At 38.6% G+C, this 14,386-nt stretch overlaps 1 protein-coding gene across 1 annotated transcript; it reads right to left on the minus strand.

Annotated features, from left to right (window-relative positions):
• Positions 1-343: 343 nt before the first annotated feature.
• Positions 344-14,017, minus strand: LOC143628859 (plastid division protein CDP1, chloroplastic-like). Its single transcript, XM_077098327.1, has 12 exons — positions 13,639-14,017; positions 5,024-5,137; positions 4,791-4,928; positions 4,614-4,718; positions 4,400-4,522; positions 3,773-4,141; positions 3,591-3,686; positions 3,191-3,298; positions 2,669-2,734; positions 1,864-2,592; positions 759-949; positions 344-676 (listed from the first exon to the last, which is right to left on the minus strand). Exons 1-12 carry the CDS (start codon positions 13,909-13,911, stop codon positions 580-582), a joined length of 2,409 nt encoding a protein of 802 aa, XP_076954442.1. The 5' UTR covers positions 13,912-14,017; the 3' UTR covers positions 344-579.
• Between the last annotated feature and the right edge of the window lie 369 nt (positions 14,018-14,386).

The raw sequence follows: 14,386 nt of genomic DNA on the forward strand, positions 1-14,386 counted from the left end.
TCGATTGATTGATCACCTTAAATTCATTGATCGTGTTGAAAGATGAAACGACTTTCAATTGAGGGTGGTGATAAAGGAACGTCGTCTGGCTCTTAAATGTCACCGGAAATCATAAATTAACGTTTGCCTAAGGAGGAATTGTAGCTAGCCTGGTGACCAATATTAAATTTAACGGCGTCTCGCCTTAAAACGTCTTAAAGTTGGTAAATTACCATTTTGTCCACTCAATATGTTTTATATGTAATATAGATTACGCATGCAACAAATTAACTTTAGTTTTGTATTTCAAATAATAATAATAATATCAGAAGAACCAGCATTCTAAATGCAAACTTTACGCATAAATGTTTAGAGCACTGCAATAAATCTTCTATTTTTTTCACAAACTTTAATGATAACCTAAAATTTACAAGTCCAGATTCTACCATCAACGCGAAAACCTATCACAATGCGATTGGGTTACACTGTATCAACTATTGCAATGCCTACTCTATTTTGTTTGACTTTTTACATCTTTTGACTTTTGACCGGAACGTGTCATCTTTCACAAATTCTGACATTTTGACTTCTTCGAGTTAATCAACGGTTAGGATCATGATGCGTTTGAATGTCACCTTCACAAAATCTCCAAGATCCATCGTCTCGCCTTTTCAGCAGATAACGAATTGTGTAGGTACTGAAATCAGTCGAATAACATATTTTCAGAAATTTTTTTGATAAAAAGGTCAAAATTGTCATTTTACTTGTATTTAAATTACCTGTAGTAATTAGGGTTTTTCTGATAAGAATCGTCCACAAGCTCGGCTGCTTCTTCGACAACAGCCTCAATTTCCGCCATTTCTTTACCTCTTTCATCTGACAAGATGTCGGCTCGAGTAACCGACAGTTGCAACAAAACAAATCTCCAAAAGCAGTCCTTTTCTTTTGCTGACTCAGCCAACCCCTTCCACTGTATTTAAATAAAATAAACATAAAATTAAATTAAAAATTTTATCCTCAATGACATGTTTTATAAAACACTAGTCAGGTGCCCGCGCGATGCAGCGGGATACACACGAATGTCAGTACGTTCCTTGCAACAGTACGTGCATATCCCGATGATGGTATGTGCGTAACGTGACATCAGACACGTAACCGGTGTCGGTAATCGCGTAACACAACACCTACATGCAAGTAATCTGGTACGCATAAACAAGGTCATCCACATAACTAAAGCCTGAGCGCGCGTAACCGGTAACAATGAAATGTACAGTAATTTCAAGTAGACCACTTTTTAACCCAACCCGTTTTGACGCGAAACCCATTCCAACCCAACATCAATTTAACCCAAAGCTCGTTTTGACCTGAACCCATCGAGAACCGAACCAAATTAACCATTTTTTTGTATCGACATGTTCTGACCATAATTTGTTATGACCCATGAGCCGAACATGCCCAACCTTTTGCCGATACTGATTGATAATCACGTAACATATTAATTTTTTTAAAATTAATAAACTATAGCAATATGATACTCAAATTAAAGATACTAAAATGCTCGTTTTTATAGCGTAATTATTTTTAAAAAAATATTAACGTGTGAAAAAGTTATGGCCGTTTAAAAGTCGTGGGGGTAGTTTGTTTAGAATAAGGGGTAAAAGTGTAAATATTATATAAATTAACAAAACTAATTGAAGTTGAAGGACTAAAATTGTAATTTATTTTTGACAAAGTTGAAGTTAACCGTTCCCTTAAAATCTTATAATTTGATGCATCATGTGTTGTACAAGTTGCATTATAGGTTGGACCTCTTAAAAATTAAGAGGTCCTTGCCATTCTTTTTATATATAGTATAGATATATATTAACATTAAAACATAATCACCTGAAGAAGCATGGACTCGTCAAGAACATCAACTAGATTATGAATTTGATAACTAGGCCCGAGAGCTTCGGCTTTAATACTCTGCCATTTCTTAACAAGGTTTTCAGCTTCTTCAACAGTCATAGAAATCGACCTTGTGAAACTTCTAGAATCTTCTAGACCATCCTCTTTGTTAACCTTTTTCTTATCATTTAATGACAATTTTCTTAAACCGTTAGCAATAAGATTCCCTGTACCAAAAGAAGATCCCCATAGAACATGAGATAGTGCGCCCGTGTTCACCCTTGGTCCACCGTTGGCCCAACTAGAAGCTCGCCTCGAGCCCACAAACCGAACATTAAAAGTAGCATAACATAAACACGCCACTACTGTCATTAAACTCATATTCCTGACTACATTATTTGGACCCAGCCAAATATCCCAAACGTTATCATAACGTGTACCCATATTTCTCTTTAACTGAACTGATGGATAGCTTTCGGATTTTAAACTGTTTGCTATTGGTGGTGGACCCAGTAAATCAGATGGAGTTAACTGCTTTACAGTTGACCCGACAGTTGACCCAGCAGTTGTCCCGAGACGTGAACTAGATGTATAATCCTCGCGCGGTCGCCAGTCGGATGAGAATGATGGAGAAATTGGCCTGTGGTTTAGACCGTGTGATGGTCGTGTTGACTTTTTTCTATTCTTTTTTTCTGAAACCGTTTTTTCACCAATAAAAAAGTTATCCTGCAGATATTTAATATAAAGATGTAGCTTTTGTTTTGTTTAAATATTAATTTGTATTTAATTATTGTTAACTTACCACAGATGAAGAACAGTCCCTTGTGTCTGGAAACATACCAAGAACAGCATTATTTACCCATGATTCCTGGTCAATTTCGAGCAGTTAGCTATGAATGAGTCGAATAAAAAAATTCTAGAAAGAGAACGGATCAAACGAGCTGAAAGTGTCTGGCGTGTATTTTTTAATGCATACAACCTCCTGATTTACTTTATTCATACTTGGGTTGTTACAATAGTACTGTTTTGTAGTCACATTTAATGCATTGACTGTTTATTAAGATAATTAAATTGGCCATAAAAGTGCTTCTGATCATAGAAGACGAAGGGCCAAATTCACAGCAGACTGACTACATAAAACAAAATAAAGTCACTTTGGGTAATTTATAAGTCTCAAAATGGGTTGACCTTTATGACCCCGTACCAAAAAATGCAGAAAACTTCACTGAAGTCAAGCCAAAGAGTCTAAAACACCAATTGAAAGAACATGCCAACTATCAAACAATGAAAGATATGTGAAAATGAATGCATAAAAAGTGCATACCAGCAACTTTTCATCCTTGATGTCATTCCCTGATATCAACGTTCTTGAAGTTGCCTTGAAATTTGACTCAAGTTGCTGCAGCCTTTCAATAACCACAGCCTCATCACCCTATAAAACATGAGGGTATAACAGTCAATACGTCCATAAAATAGAATACTTAGAGGCGCCAATACACACCCATTTACTTATGAACGGGTCGACGTGGCCACGTGGGACACATGTTGCCTTTAGCAGGTCAAACATGTAAAAGAATTAGCTTAGAAAGATACAGGTCAAAAGTTGTCAAAAGAGTATTTTCAGAGTTTTGGGTCAACCAACCTGACCCGCTTTGACCCACACCAAAAGTTACATATTTTGCCACCTCTAAGTACAGTTTGTAAATAATAAAAAAAAATGACACCTGCCCAAGAAGGAACAAACAGAAGGCTTCTTCAAGTTTTAAATCAACACCATCCGACGCTACCAAACACTCACAAATAGCTTTTGCTTTCTTAATCTACAAAAAAAGCACCATAGAAATCTCATAAATGAAAATGAGATATATTTTTTTCATATAAGTGAACCAAATATAAATGATAATACCATTTCTATTTGCTTGGTTGAAAACCCTAATGCCAAATGAGCCATCATTACAGTATAAAAAGAGCTTGTATCAACAACCGCCCTTTGATTATGTGACTCGAGTGATTTCTTGTTCTTGCGTGTATTAGCTAAAGTATCCCATGTAAGAAGGTCAACTATTTCTGAAGCGGTGAGTTTACTCAAAGCTTGATTCAAGAAACTTGACCAGTCTTCTATTTGACTTTGACTTTCCACCTCCAACCCTCGTCTAAGCATTTCCCGAAGAGCTGCAATTGCACGTGTTCTCCTTTCTGCATTTTCTGATGTGTGGGCCATGCCTAACAATTCGAGTGTACATGCAGGAGCAAGTTCTTCCAAAGATTCTTCAATCTAAGTGATATTGGAAAACTTCAATTATTCTAAAGCATTAATGGTTAATTTGTATATGGTTTCTTTCTTTTATACCAATTCTGGCAAAAAAAAAAAAGGCCTTGATACCTCATCATAGGTATTTCTATGTTTTTAAAAAAAGTTAAGGGGGATGAAACTGAAAAGACCGAACCCAAACAAAAACATCTTGACATGTCATTTTTTTTATCTTTCTTGATGGATATTTCAACAGTTAGAGCATACAGGCTATAAAAGTACCTGTGATAATAATGTCATTTGTTCAAGTGAAGGTTTGCTTTTAAGAAGAGTTTGAGCACGGTCCAAAGCTTCAAAACCTTGGGAAATCTTGTTCTTCTCAAAGTTTAATTTTGCTATAGCACACTTCAAGAAAGCACCTATAATAAGAAAATGAAAATAGAAATTGAAGGAAAAAGGTGGGTCAATGGTCAAACCTCTTTCTGCTTTTTCTTACCTCTGCAAGGGCCATGGATAAAAGCAAATCATGAACAAAAGGCTTAGAATCAGGATGCTGCAATGCTGTTCGCCCTATATCTATTGCAAGCTTCTCTTCTCCAACCTATAACAAACTTAATTAAATATATGAAAATATTAAAACATTATAATAATCTAAAAGTGGAATCAACTTTACTTCTTGAAGTAGGCAAAGTGCAGCAGGCAACCAGGACCATGGAATTTGAAGAGATGACTTTGGTGGAACTTTGTCTCTTATATTACCAGCATACTCGGCTTCAAAAAGAAGCTTATCTCTCACATCCATTAAAAGATTCTGAAAATGTATTCAACTATCCAGTAAGAAAGGTATCATACTGATATTGTTATTATTATTATTATTATGAATATTACAAAGAATTTAATTTACACCTGGCGAGAAACTGTGGTATTCATGGTGTACCCTTCTTCAACCTCAGCCATTTTTAGATGCTTCACCGACTTAACAATCTCATCTTTCTCTGATTTATCAGGAATACCAAGAATCTGCAACATGCTCCTTGCAAGTGAATCAATATGATAACGCTTTAAGTAGGGCCGTAAACGAACCGAACTTCGGCGAGAAGTTCGTTTATGTTCATTCATTTAATAAATGAAAGAACACGAACAAGGGATTTCATCTGATTAACTAAATGAACGAACACGAACAGAGGCCATTTCATTCAATTGTGTTCATTTGCATCCGTTTATGTTCATTAATGTGTGTTTGTGTTATGTTGTAGTCTCCGATCCATCATGGGTCGGGTCCGGTTTAGACGAATAGACAGAATTAGGAGCTTAAGCTGTTTGAGTTTTGGCCAAGCCCAAAAGCTCTAATCAGGCCCAGTTTAGTTAAAGGGTTAAACCCTAATTGTCTAGTCTATATATTCTCTCCTGTACTTGTAAGTTGGTATCACTCAATAATAAGAAAACCCTAGTTATCGACAGTGGACGTAGGTCATACACCGTGACCGAACCACTTAAATCCTTGTGTCTCTTTCGTTTATTCTTTCGGTTTTACTCTTGTATTCGTGTTTGTGTGTGACTCCGAACCTAACAGTTTGTTTGTTCATTAAATGTTGGTTTGTTTGTGAGGGATTTCAGGTTGCCGGGAAAGAAAAATGGGTCTGCAAATTGAAGAAAAGCTTGTATGGTCTGAAGCAGGCACCTAGGCAATGGTACCTAAAGTTTGATGATTTTATGGTGAGAACTGGGTACAAGAAATGCGAGGCCGACCATTGCTGCTACTTAAAGAAGTTTAAAGGCTCATATATCATTCTACTTCTTTATGTAGATGATATGTTAATTGCAGGATCTGATATGAAGGAGATTCGCAAGTTGAAGAAACAGTTGTCTGATGAATTTGAGATGAAAGATCTTGGTCCAGCCAAACAGATTTTGGGGATGAGTATATCCAGAAAGAAAGATGGCTCCATAACACTATCCCAAGAGAAATACATAGGGAAAGTGTTAGAAAGATTCAGGATAAATGATGAGAAGACTAAACCGAGAAACACACCTCTGGGAAGTCATTTCAAACTTACCAAAGACCAGTCTCCCAGAACAGAGGAAGAAAGAACAGAGATGGCTAAAGTTCCGTATGCATCTGCTGTTGGCAGTCTCATGTACGCCATTGTTTGTACACGGCCAGACATTGCTCATGCTGTCGGGGTAGTTAGTCGTTTTATGTCGAATCCGGGAAAGGAACATTGGGAAGCGGTGAAATGGTTACTCAGATACTTAAAGGGTACTTCCAGTTTGGGGTTATGTTTTAAGGGGAAGGATACAATTCTCAGGGGTTATTCAGATGCTGATCTGGGTGGATGTAAGAAGACGTTTAAAAGCACTACTGGTTATGTTTTCACAGTTGGGGGAACAGCAGTATGTTGGATGTCCAGACTTCAGAAAAGTGTTGCTTTATCAACCACTGAGGCAGAATATATGGCAACAGCCGAAGCAAGTAAAGAATTAGTATGGTTGAGAACTTTTCTTGAAGAGTTGGGAAAGAAACAGGCAGAGTTCTTCTTATATTGTGACAATGAGAGTGCAGTGAAACTTGCGAAGAATCCAGTCTGTCATTCGAAGACTAAGCACATCGGGAGGAGATATCACTTTGTCAGAGATTTGATCAGTGATGGTGTTTTCAGTTTGAAAAATATCTCAGGTGCTAAGAATCCAGCAGATATGTTCACCAAGCCGGTGATGCTGGATAAGCTGAAGCTGTGCAGAGCTTCAGCAGGCCTTCAGGAATAATGTTGAGAAGGCGAAGGGTAACTAGGAGGTGCAAAACCAGATGGGTTTTATTTTACATGTACAAGGCAATGCAAGTGAAGACATTTTACGTCTCCTAATGGGAGCAGGTTGAAATGTTTGACGCATCCAAGTGGTGGTTTAGAGAAGATGTCTCGAAGCCCAAGTGGGAGATTGTTATGTTGTGGTCTCCGATCCATCATGGGTCGGGTCCGGTTTAGACGAATAGACAGAATTAGGAGATTAAGCTGTTTGAGTTTTGGCCAAGCCCAAAAGCTCTAATCAGGCCCAGTTTAGTTAAAGGGTTAAACCCTAATTGTCTAGTCTATATATTCTCTCCTGTACTTGTAAGTTGGTATCACTCAATAATAAGAAAACCCTAGTTATCGACAGTGGACGTAGGTCATACACCGTGACCGAACCACTTAAATCCTTGTGTCTCTTTCGTTTATTCTTTCGGTTTTACTATTGTATTCGTGTTTGTGTGTGACTCCGAACCTAACAATTGGCATCAGAGCCTGGTTCTCGATTATACACACAGTTCCGCCGCCGCTGCTCCGCTGCTACAGTTCCACCGCCGCTGCTACAGTACCGCCGCCGCTACAGTACCGCGCCGCCGCTACAGTACCGCCGTCGCTACAGTACCGCCGCCGCTGATTAGGGTTCCGCAGCTGCTGGTTCGTTTTTTCTGATCAGTTTCCAGTCCTTTTATTCCTTGGGTAGTTTGGTTGTTTGCTGTAATCAAAACTCAGTTTGGATAATGGCTGAGGACGGAAAGATCAAGATTGAGAAGTTTGATGGTCAGGATTTTGGATGGTGGAAAATGCAAATTGAGGATTTGCTATGTCAGAAAGACTTAATGGAAGCACTAGAAGAGAGGAAACCGGAAAGTATGAAAGATGATGAGTGGAAGGTACTTGACAGAAAAGCCATTGCTGTTATTAGACTCTCACTAGCTAAGAATGTGGCATTCAATATTGTAAATGAAACTACCACGTATGGTCTTATGAAAGCCTTGTCAAATATGTATGAAAAGCCTTCTGCATCAAACAAGGTATTTCTGATTAGACAGCTAGTTAACACCAGAATGAAGGAAGGGGCATCTGTTACCTCTCATGTTAATGACTTCAACACTATTATTTCTCGTTTGTCTTCTGTTGATATCAAGTTTGATGATGAAGTTCAAGCGTTACTCTTGTTATCCTCGTTACCCGAAAGTTGGTCAGGGACTGTTACTGCAGTTAGTAGTTCTTCTGGGAATACTAAGCTTACTTTTGAAGGAGTCCGGGATTTGATTTTAGGGGAGGACATAAGAAGAAGGAATTCTGGTGAGACATCTAGTTCTATATTGAGCACCGAAGGGAGAGGTAGAAGAGAGAAAGGTAATGGCAGGGGTAGGTCAAAGTCTAGAAGAAGAAGTCAGTCAAAGCCCAGAAAAGACATTGAGTGTTGGAATTGCAAAGAAATGGGGCATTTCAGAAACCAATGCCCTAACCCCTCAATTTCAAAAGAAAAGAAAGAATCTAAGAAGGAAGTTAATCTGGCCACCGGTTCAGATGATTCAGAAGGTTCAGAAGAGACTCTTATCTGCTGTGTTGAAGAATCAACAGATTCATGGATTATGGATTCTGGTGCATCTTTTCATGCCACTTATAGCACGAAGAAGATGAAGAATCTCCGAACAGGTAATTTTGGTAAAGTTCGTTTGGCTAATAATCATGCTGTTGATATCACGGGGATGGGGGATATTGAACTAAAAACTTCATTGGTCACCTCATGGACTCTAAAGGATGTTCGGGTCGTTCCTAGCCTTAGAAGAAAGCTAATTTCTGTTGGGCAGTTAGATGACCAAGGATATGATGTTATGTTTGGTGGGGGTCAATGGAAAGTTGTGAAAGGGAATCTTGTGATCGCCAGAGGTAAAAAGAAGGGCACTTTATACATGGTTGAAATTCCAGCTGATGGGGTAAATGCAGTGACCAGTGGACCGAGTCAGTCTAGTTTGTGGCACCAACGACTCGGCCACATGAGTGAAAAAGGGATGAAAATGCTCATTGCTAGAGAAAAAATTCCAGAACTGAAGAAGGTTGAATTTGAATTTTGTGAACCATGTGTTTTCGGTAAAAAGAAGAAAGTATCTTTTGTGAAGACCGGAAAACAACCGAAAGCTCAGAAATTGGAGCTTATTCACTCTGATGTCTATGGACCAACTTCAGTCTCTTCTTTGGGAGGATCGCACTATTATGTCACCTTCATTGATGATTCGACACGCAAGGTATGGGTTTACTTTCTTAAAAATAAATCTGATGTTTTTGATACTTTTAAGAAATGGAAAACTGCTGTTGAATTGGAAACTGATTTGAAGGTGAAATGCTTGAAGTCGGATAACGGTGGTGAATACGTTAGCAAAGAATTCCGTGATTATTGTGAAGAGTACGGTATTCGGATGATCTTTACAGTCCCTGGCACTCCTCAACAAAATGGAGTGGCAGAACGAATGAACAGGACGTTAAATGAAAGGGCAAGAAGTATGAGACTTAATGCCGGGCTTCCAAAGACGTTCTGGGCAGATGCAGTTAACACTGCAGCTTATTTAATTAACCGGGGATTGTCAGTACCGTTGGGTTTCAAGACACCAGAAGAAGAGTGGAAAGGTAAAGCTGCAGATTATAAGCATTTGAAAGTCTTTGGGTGTAGCGCTTATGACCTAGTGAAAAATGACAAGCTTGATGCTAAAGCTAAAAAATATGTTTTCATTGGATATGGGTCAAACGAAATGGGCTACAGGCTTTGGGATTTAGAAAGCAGAAAAGTAGTCAGAAGCAAGCATGCAACTTTTAATGAGGCTGAGTTATACAAAGATAGAAACACTTCAAAATCAAGGGTTCAGAAAGAGCAGGTTGAATATGAAATTGATGCTCAGAAAAAGACAGTTGAGTCAGCTACCGAACCCGAGACAGAAACTGAAAAAACCACAGTTCCTGAATTTGAAGATGATGATATTGGTGGAAATGAAGAGTCAGAGGGAGTCTCTGACAGTGGGAGTTCAGAGTCTGAGGATGAACAGTCTCCACAAGAACCTGACCCGCCTCAGCACTGGGTTAGGAGGTCCTCCAGAGTTTCTAAACAGCCGGTACGTTACAAACCTTCAGTTAATTATCTCCTTTTAACTGAAAATGGTGAGCCAGAGAGTTATTATGAAGCACTTAAGTTGAAAGATTCGCTCCAGTGGGAGCATGCTATGAAGGAGGAGATGAACTCTTTGAGTAAAAACCAGACATGGGTTTTAACCAAGTTTCCACCAGATAAAAGAGTTCTACAGAATAAATGGGTCTATAGAGTAAAGGAAGAACATGATGGGTCTAAACGATACAAAGCTCGTTTAGTGGTCAAGGGTTTCCAGCAAAAGAAGGAATTGATTATAATGAAATATTCTCTCCAGTTGTGAAGATGACCACCATCAGATTGATCTTAAGTATTGTTGCTGCAGAAAATTTACATCTAGAGCAATTAGATGTTAAGACAGCATTTTTACATGGTGATCTTGACGAGGAGATCTATATGGCACGACCTGAGGGATTTCAGGTTGCCGGGAAAGAAAAATGGGTCTGCAAATTGAAGAAAAGCTTGTATGGTCTGAAGCAGGCACCTAGGCAATGGTACCTAAAGTTTGATGATTTTATGGTGAGAACTGGGTACAAGAAATGCGAGGCCGACCATTGCTGCTACTTAAAGAAGTTTAAAGGCTCATATATCATTCTACTTCTTTATGTAGATGATATGTTAATTGCAGGATCTGATATGAAGGAGATTCGCAAGTTGAAGAAACAGTTGTCTGATGAATTTGAGATGAAAGATCTTGGTCCAGCCAAACAGATTTTGGGGATGAGTATATCCAGAAAGAAAGATGGCTCCATAACACTATCCCAAGAGAAATACATAGGGAAAGTGTTAGAAAGATTCAGGATGAATGATGAGAAGACTAAACCGAGAAACACACCTCTGGGAAGTCATTTCAAACTTACCAAAGACCAGTCTCCCAGAACAGAGGAAGAAAGAACAGAGATGGCTAAAGTTCCGTATGCATCTGCTGTTGGCAGTCTCATGTACGCCATGGTTTGTACACGGCCAGACATTGCTCATGCTGTCGGGGTAGTTAGTCGTTTTATGTCGGATCCGGGAAAGGAACATTGGGAAGCGGTGAAATGGTTACTCAGATACTTAAAGGGTACTTCCAGTTTGGGGTTATGTTTTAAGGGGAAGGATACAATTCTCAGGGGTTATTCAGATGCTGATCTGGGTGGATGTAAGAAGACGTTTAAAAGCACTACTGGTTATGTTTTCACAGTTGGGGGAACAGCAGTATGTTGGATGTCCAGACTTCAGAAAAGTGTTGCTTTATCAACCACTGAGGCAGAATATATGGCAGCAGCCGAAGCAAGTAAAGAATTAGTATGGTTGAGAACTTTTCTTGAAGAGTTGGGAAAGAAACAGGCAGAGTTCTTCTTATATTGTGACAATGAGAATGCAGTGAAACTTGCGAAGAATCCAGTCTATCATTCGAAGACTAAGCACATCGGGAGGAGATATCACTTTGTTAGAGATTTGATCAGTGATGGTGTTTTCAGTTTGAAAAATATCTCAGGTGCTAAGAATCCAGCAGATATGTTCACCAAGCCGGTGATGCTGGATAAGCTGAAGCTGTGCAGAGCTTCAGCAGGCCTTCAGGAATAATGTTGAGAAGGCGAAGGGTAACTAGGAGGTGCAAAACCAGATGGGTTTTATTTTACATGTACAAGGCAATGCAGGTGAAGACATTTTACGTCTCCTAATGGGAGCAGGTTGAAATGTTTGACGCATCCAAGTGGTGGTTTAGAGAAGATGTCTCGAAGCCCAAGTGGGAGATTGTTATGTTGTGGTCTCCGATCCATCATGGGTCGGGTCCGGTTTAGACGAATAGACAGAATTAGGAGATTAAGCTGTTTGAGTTTTGGCCAAGCCCAAAAGCTCTAATCAGGCCCAGTTTAGTTAAAGGGTTAAACCCTAATTGTCTAGTCTATATATTCTCTCCTGTACTTGTAAGTTGGTATCACTCAATAATAAGAAAACCCTAGTTATCGACAGTGGACGTAGGTCATACACCGTGACCGAACCACTTAAATCCTTGTGTCTCTTTCGTTTATTCTTTCGGTTTTACTATTGTATTCGTGTTTGTGTGTGACTCCGAACCTAACAGTTTGTTTGTTCATTAAATGTTGGTTTGTTTGTGAACCGTTCACTAACAAGAAATTTCTTTCGGTTAGTTCATGAACCATCCGTTTGTCCAATAATAGCTTAACAAACGAACACGAACAAGGCCTTGTTAGATTCGGTTCGTTGACAGCCCTACAAGTTTAAAGAAATTGAAAAAAGTGTTCATATTACACAGCTCAATCCCAAAACTAGACTATTCATTGTTCAGTACTAATTGAAGCTTATTAAAGTAATGAATCACAGTAGCTAACCCTAAATTCCATCATGAATTCAATAACTACGAGAAATATGACCTACAATTCAACATATTAAGCAAAACCTGGCCTAAAATTAAGAAATGATGATTGCTAACCTGGTAACAAGTTCAGTTCCTTAATAAACGAACACGAACAAGAAATTTTGTTCGGTTAGCTGTTCATGAACCGTTTGTTTGTCCGGACGAACATGAACAAGGCCTTATTCGGTTTGGTTCGTTTACACCCTGCTTTTAAGCAATTGAAACATTAATTGTTCATATTACACTGATCAATCCTAAAACTAGACTATTAAACCCTAGATGCTCATTGTTCAGTACTATTTGAAGATATATGTCCTGCATTTCAACATATTAAGCAAAACCTAACCCTAACCTTAAGCAATTGTTAATTGCTAACCTGATAACAAGTTAACAAGTAACAGGTATCTCCACTATCGTTGATCAAATATGCTGAACATTATCAGCAACTCGAACATCAGAAATTTCACAGCTGGTTACAGACAACAAAACCGATCGTTCATTTGTGTTCACGAACTGTTCATTTCCTTAATGTACACACACAAACTATAAATTCTGTTCATCTAACTGTCCATAAACCGTCATTCGTCCAATAAAAGCTTAACTGATGAGCATGAACAAGGCCTCATTCCGTTCCGTTCATTAATTGTTCATACAATCATATCACACTCCTTAATCACAGTATTAGACTATTAAACCCTATGACTGTAACTACTAATAGCAAATTCAAACAATTAAACAAACAAATCACACTACCTAACCCTTACATTCATCCAAAATTCAACAACTACGAGTAATATCTTAATACACAACCTACATTTCAACATATTAACCAAAACCTAACCCTAACACCAACAAATCATTAACTACTAACCTGATAACAAGTAACAGGTATCTCCACTACACTAACACGAACCTCAGCTATTTCACGGCCGGTTATAGACAACGAAACCGCTCGCTCATTTGTGTTCATGAACCTTTCACGTCAGCGTTCGTTAGTCTAATAAAAGATTTAACGAACAAACATGAACAAGGCCTCGTTCGACACGGCTCGTTAACAGTAAGCAATTGAAACACTAATTATTCATATTACACTGCTCAATCCCAAATCTATACTGTTAAACCCTATATGTTCATTAGAAATCCAACAATTACTAGCAATACAACCTACATTTCAACATATTAAGCAAAACCTAACTCTAACATTAAGCAATTACTAACTACTACAAACCTGATAACAAGTAACAGGTATCTCCACAATCGCCGATCGAGTATGCTGCTGCTGCTGCTTCACACTACCAACAACACTCTCACCACTCTCACCAACAGCAATCTCACGGCCAGTAACCGCCACCGAAACCGACCGTTGCCGCTTACTCGGAAACGAACCAAACGAAACCCTAGCGAACCGATAAGACGAACCGGTGGTGGTGAATCTGTTATTGTTTGGACAGATGAGGTAGCATACGAGTAAAATGTGCGGTGAATCAATGACGGCAGCCATTGGTGATAACGCCGGTTTGTTAACTAACTGAAAACGGTTACAAGGAGCATAAAGGAAGGAGTGTGAGTGAAGGTTTTTGATAGCTTGAAAGGAAAAGAAGAGAGGAAGGGGGTATGGCCAAAAGGAGCAAAAGCTACTTCTCGAATTCTGATTTGTACGTTTGCAATGGAGCAATAATCATAACAGAGGGTATCTTTGGTAAAACTAGTTATCTGCGACTGATAGCTAGCAGCTGATACGAGTGTTCTTTGGGTTTGTTTTTCGGGTTTCATAGTTTTATATTTTTACCCGAATTTCTCACGGGTTTTTTGGATTTGGGTTGGGTTAATCGGGTTTCGAGTATCCTAAATTACAAAACAAAAGAACAATTTTTTTTAAAAACTACAATGCTAAAATTAAAACAACATATTATTCTTAAGAACACTTCATGCACTCTAATCAAATAACATATTTGATTAAGTATTAGCACTAAAAT

The sequence above is a fragment of the Bidens hawaiensis genome, unplaced genomic scaffold, assembly GCF_021521415.1.
Source record: "Bidens hawaiensis isolate Kalapana, Puna unplaced genomic scaffold, B.hawaiensis_p1.1 tig00000458_1, whole genome shotgun sequence".
Lineage (NCBI taxonomy): Eukaryota > Viridiplantae > Streptophyta > Magnoliopsida > Asterales > Asteraceae > Bidens > Bidens hawaiensis.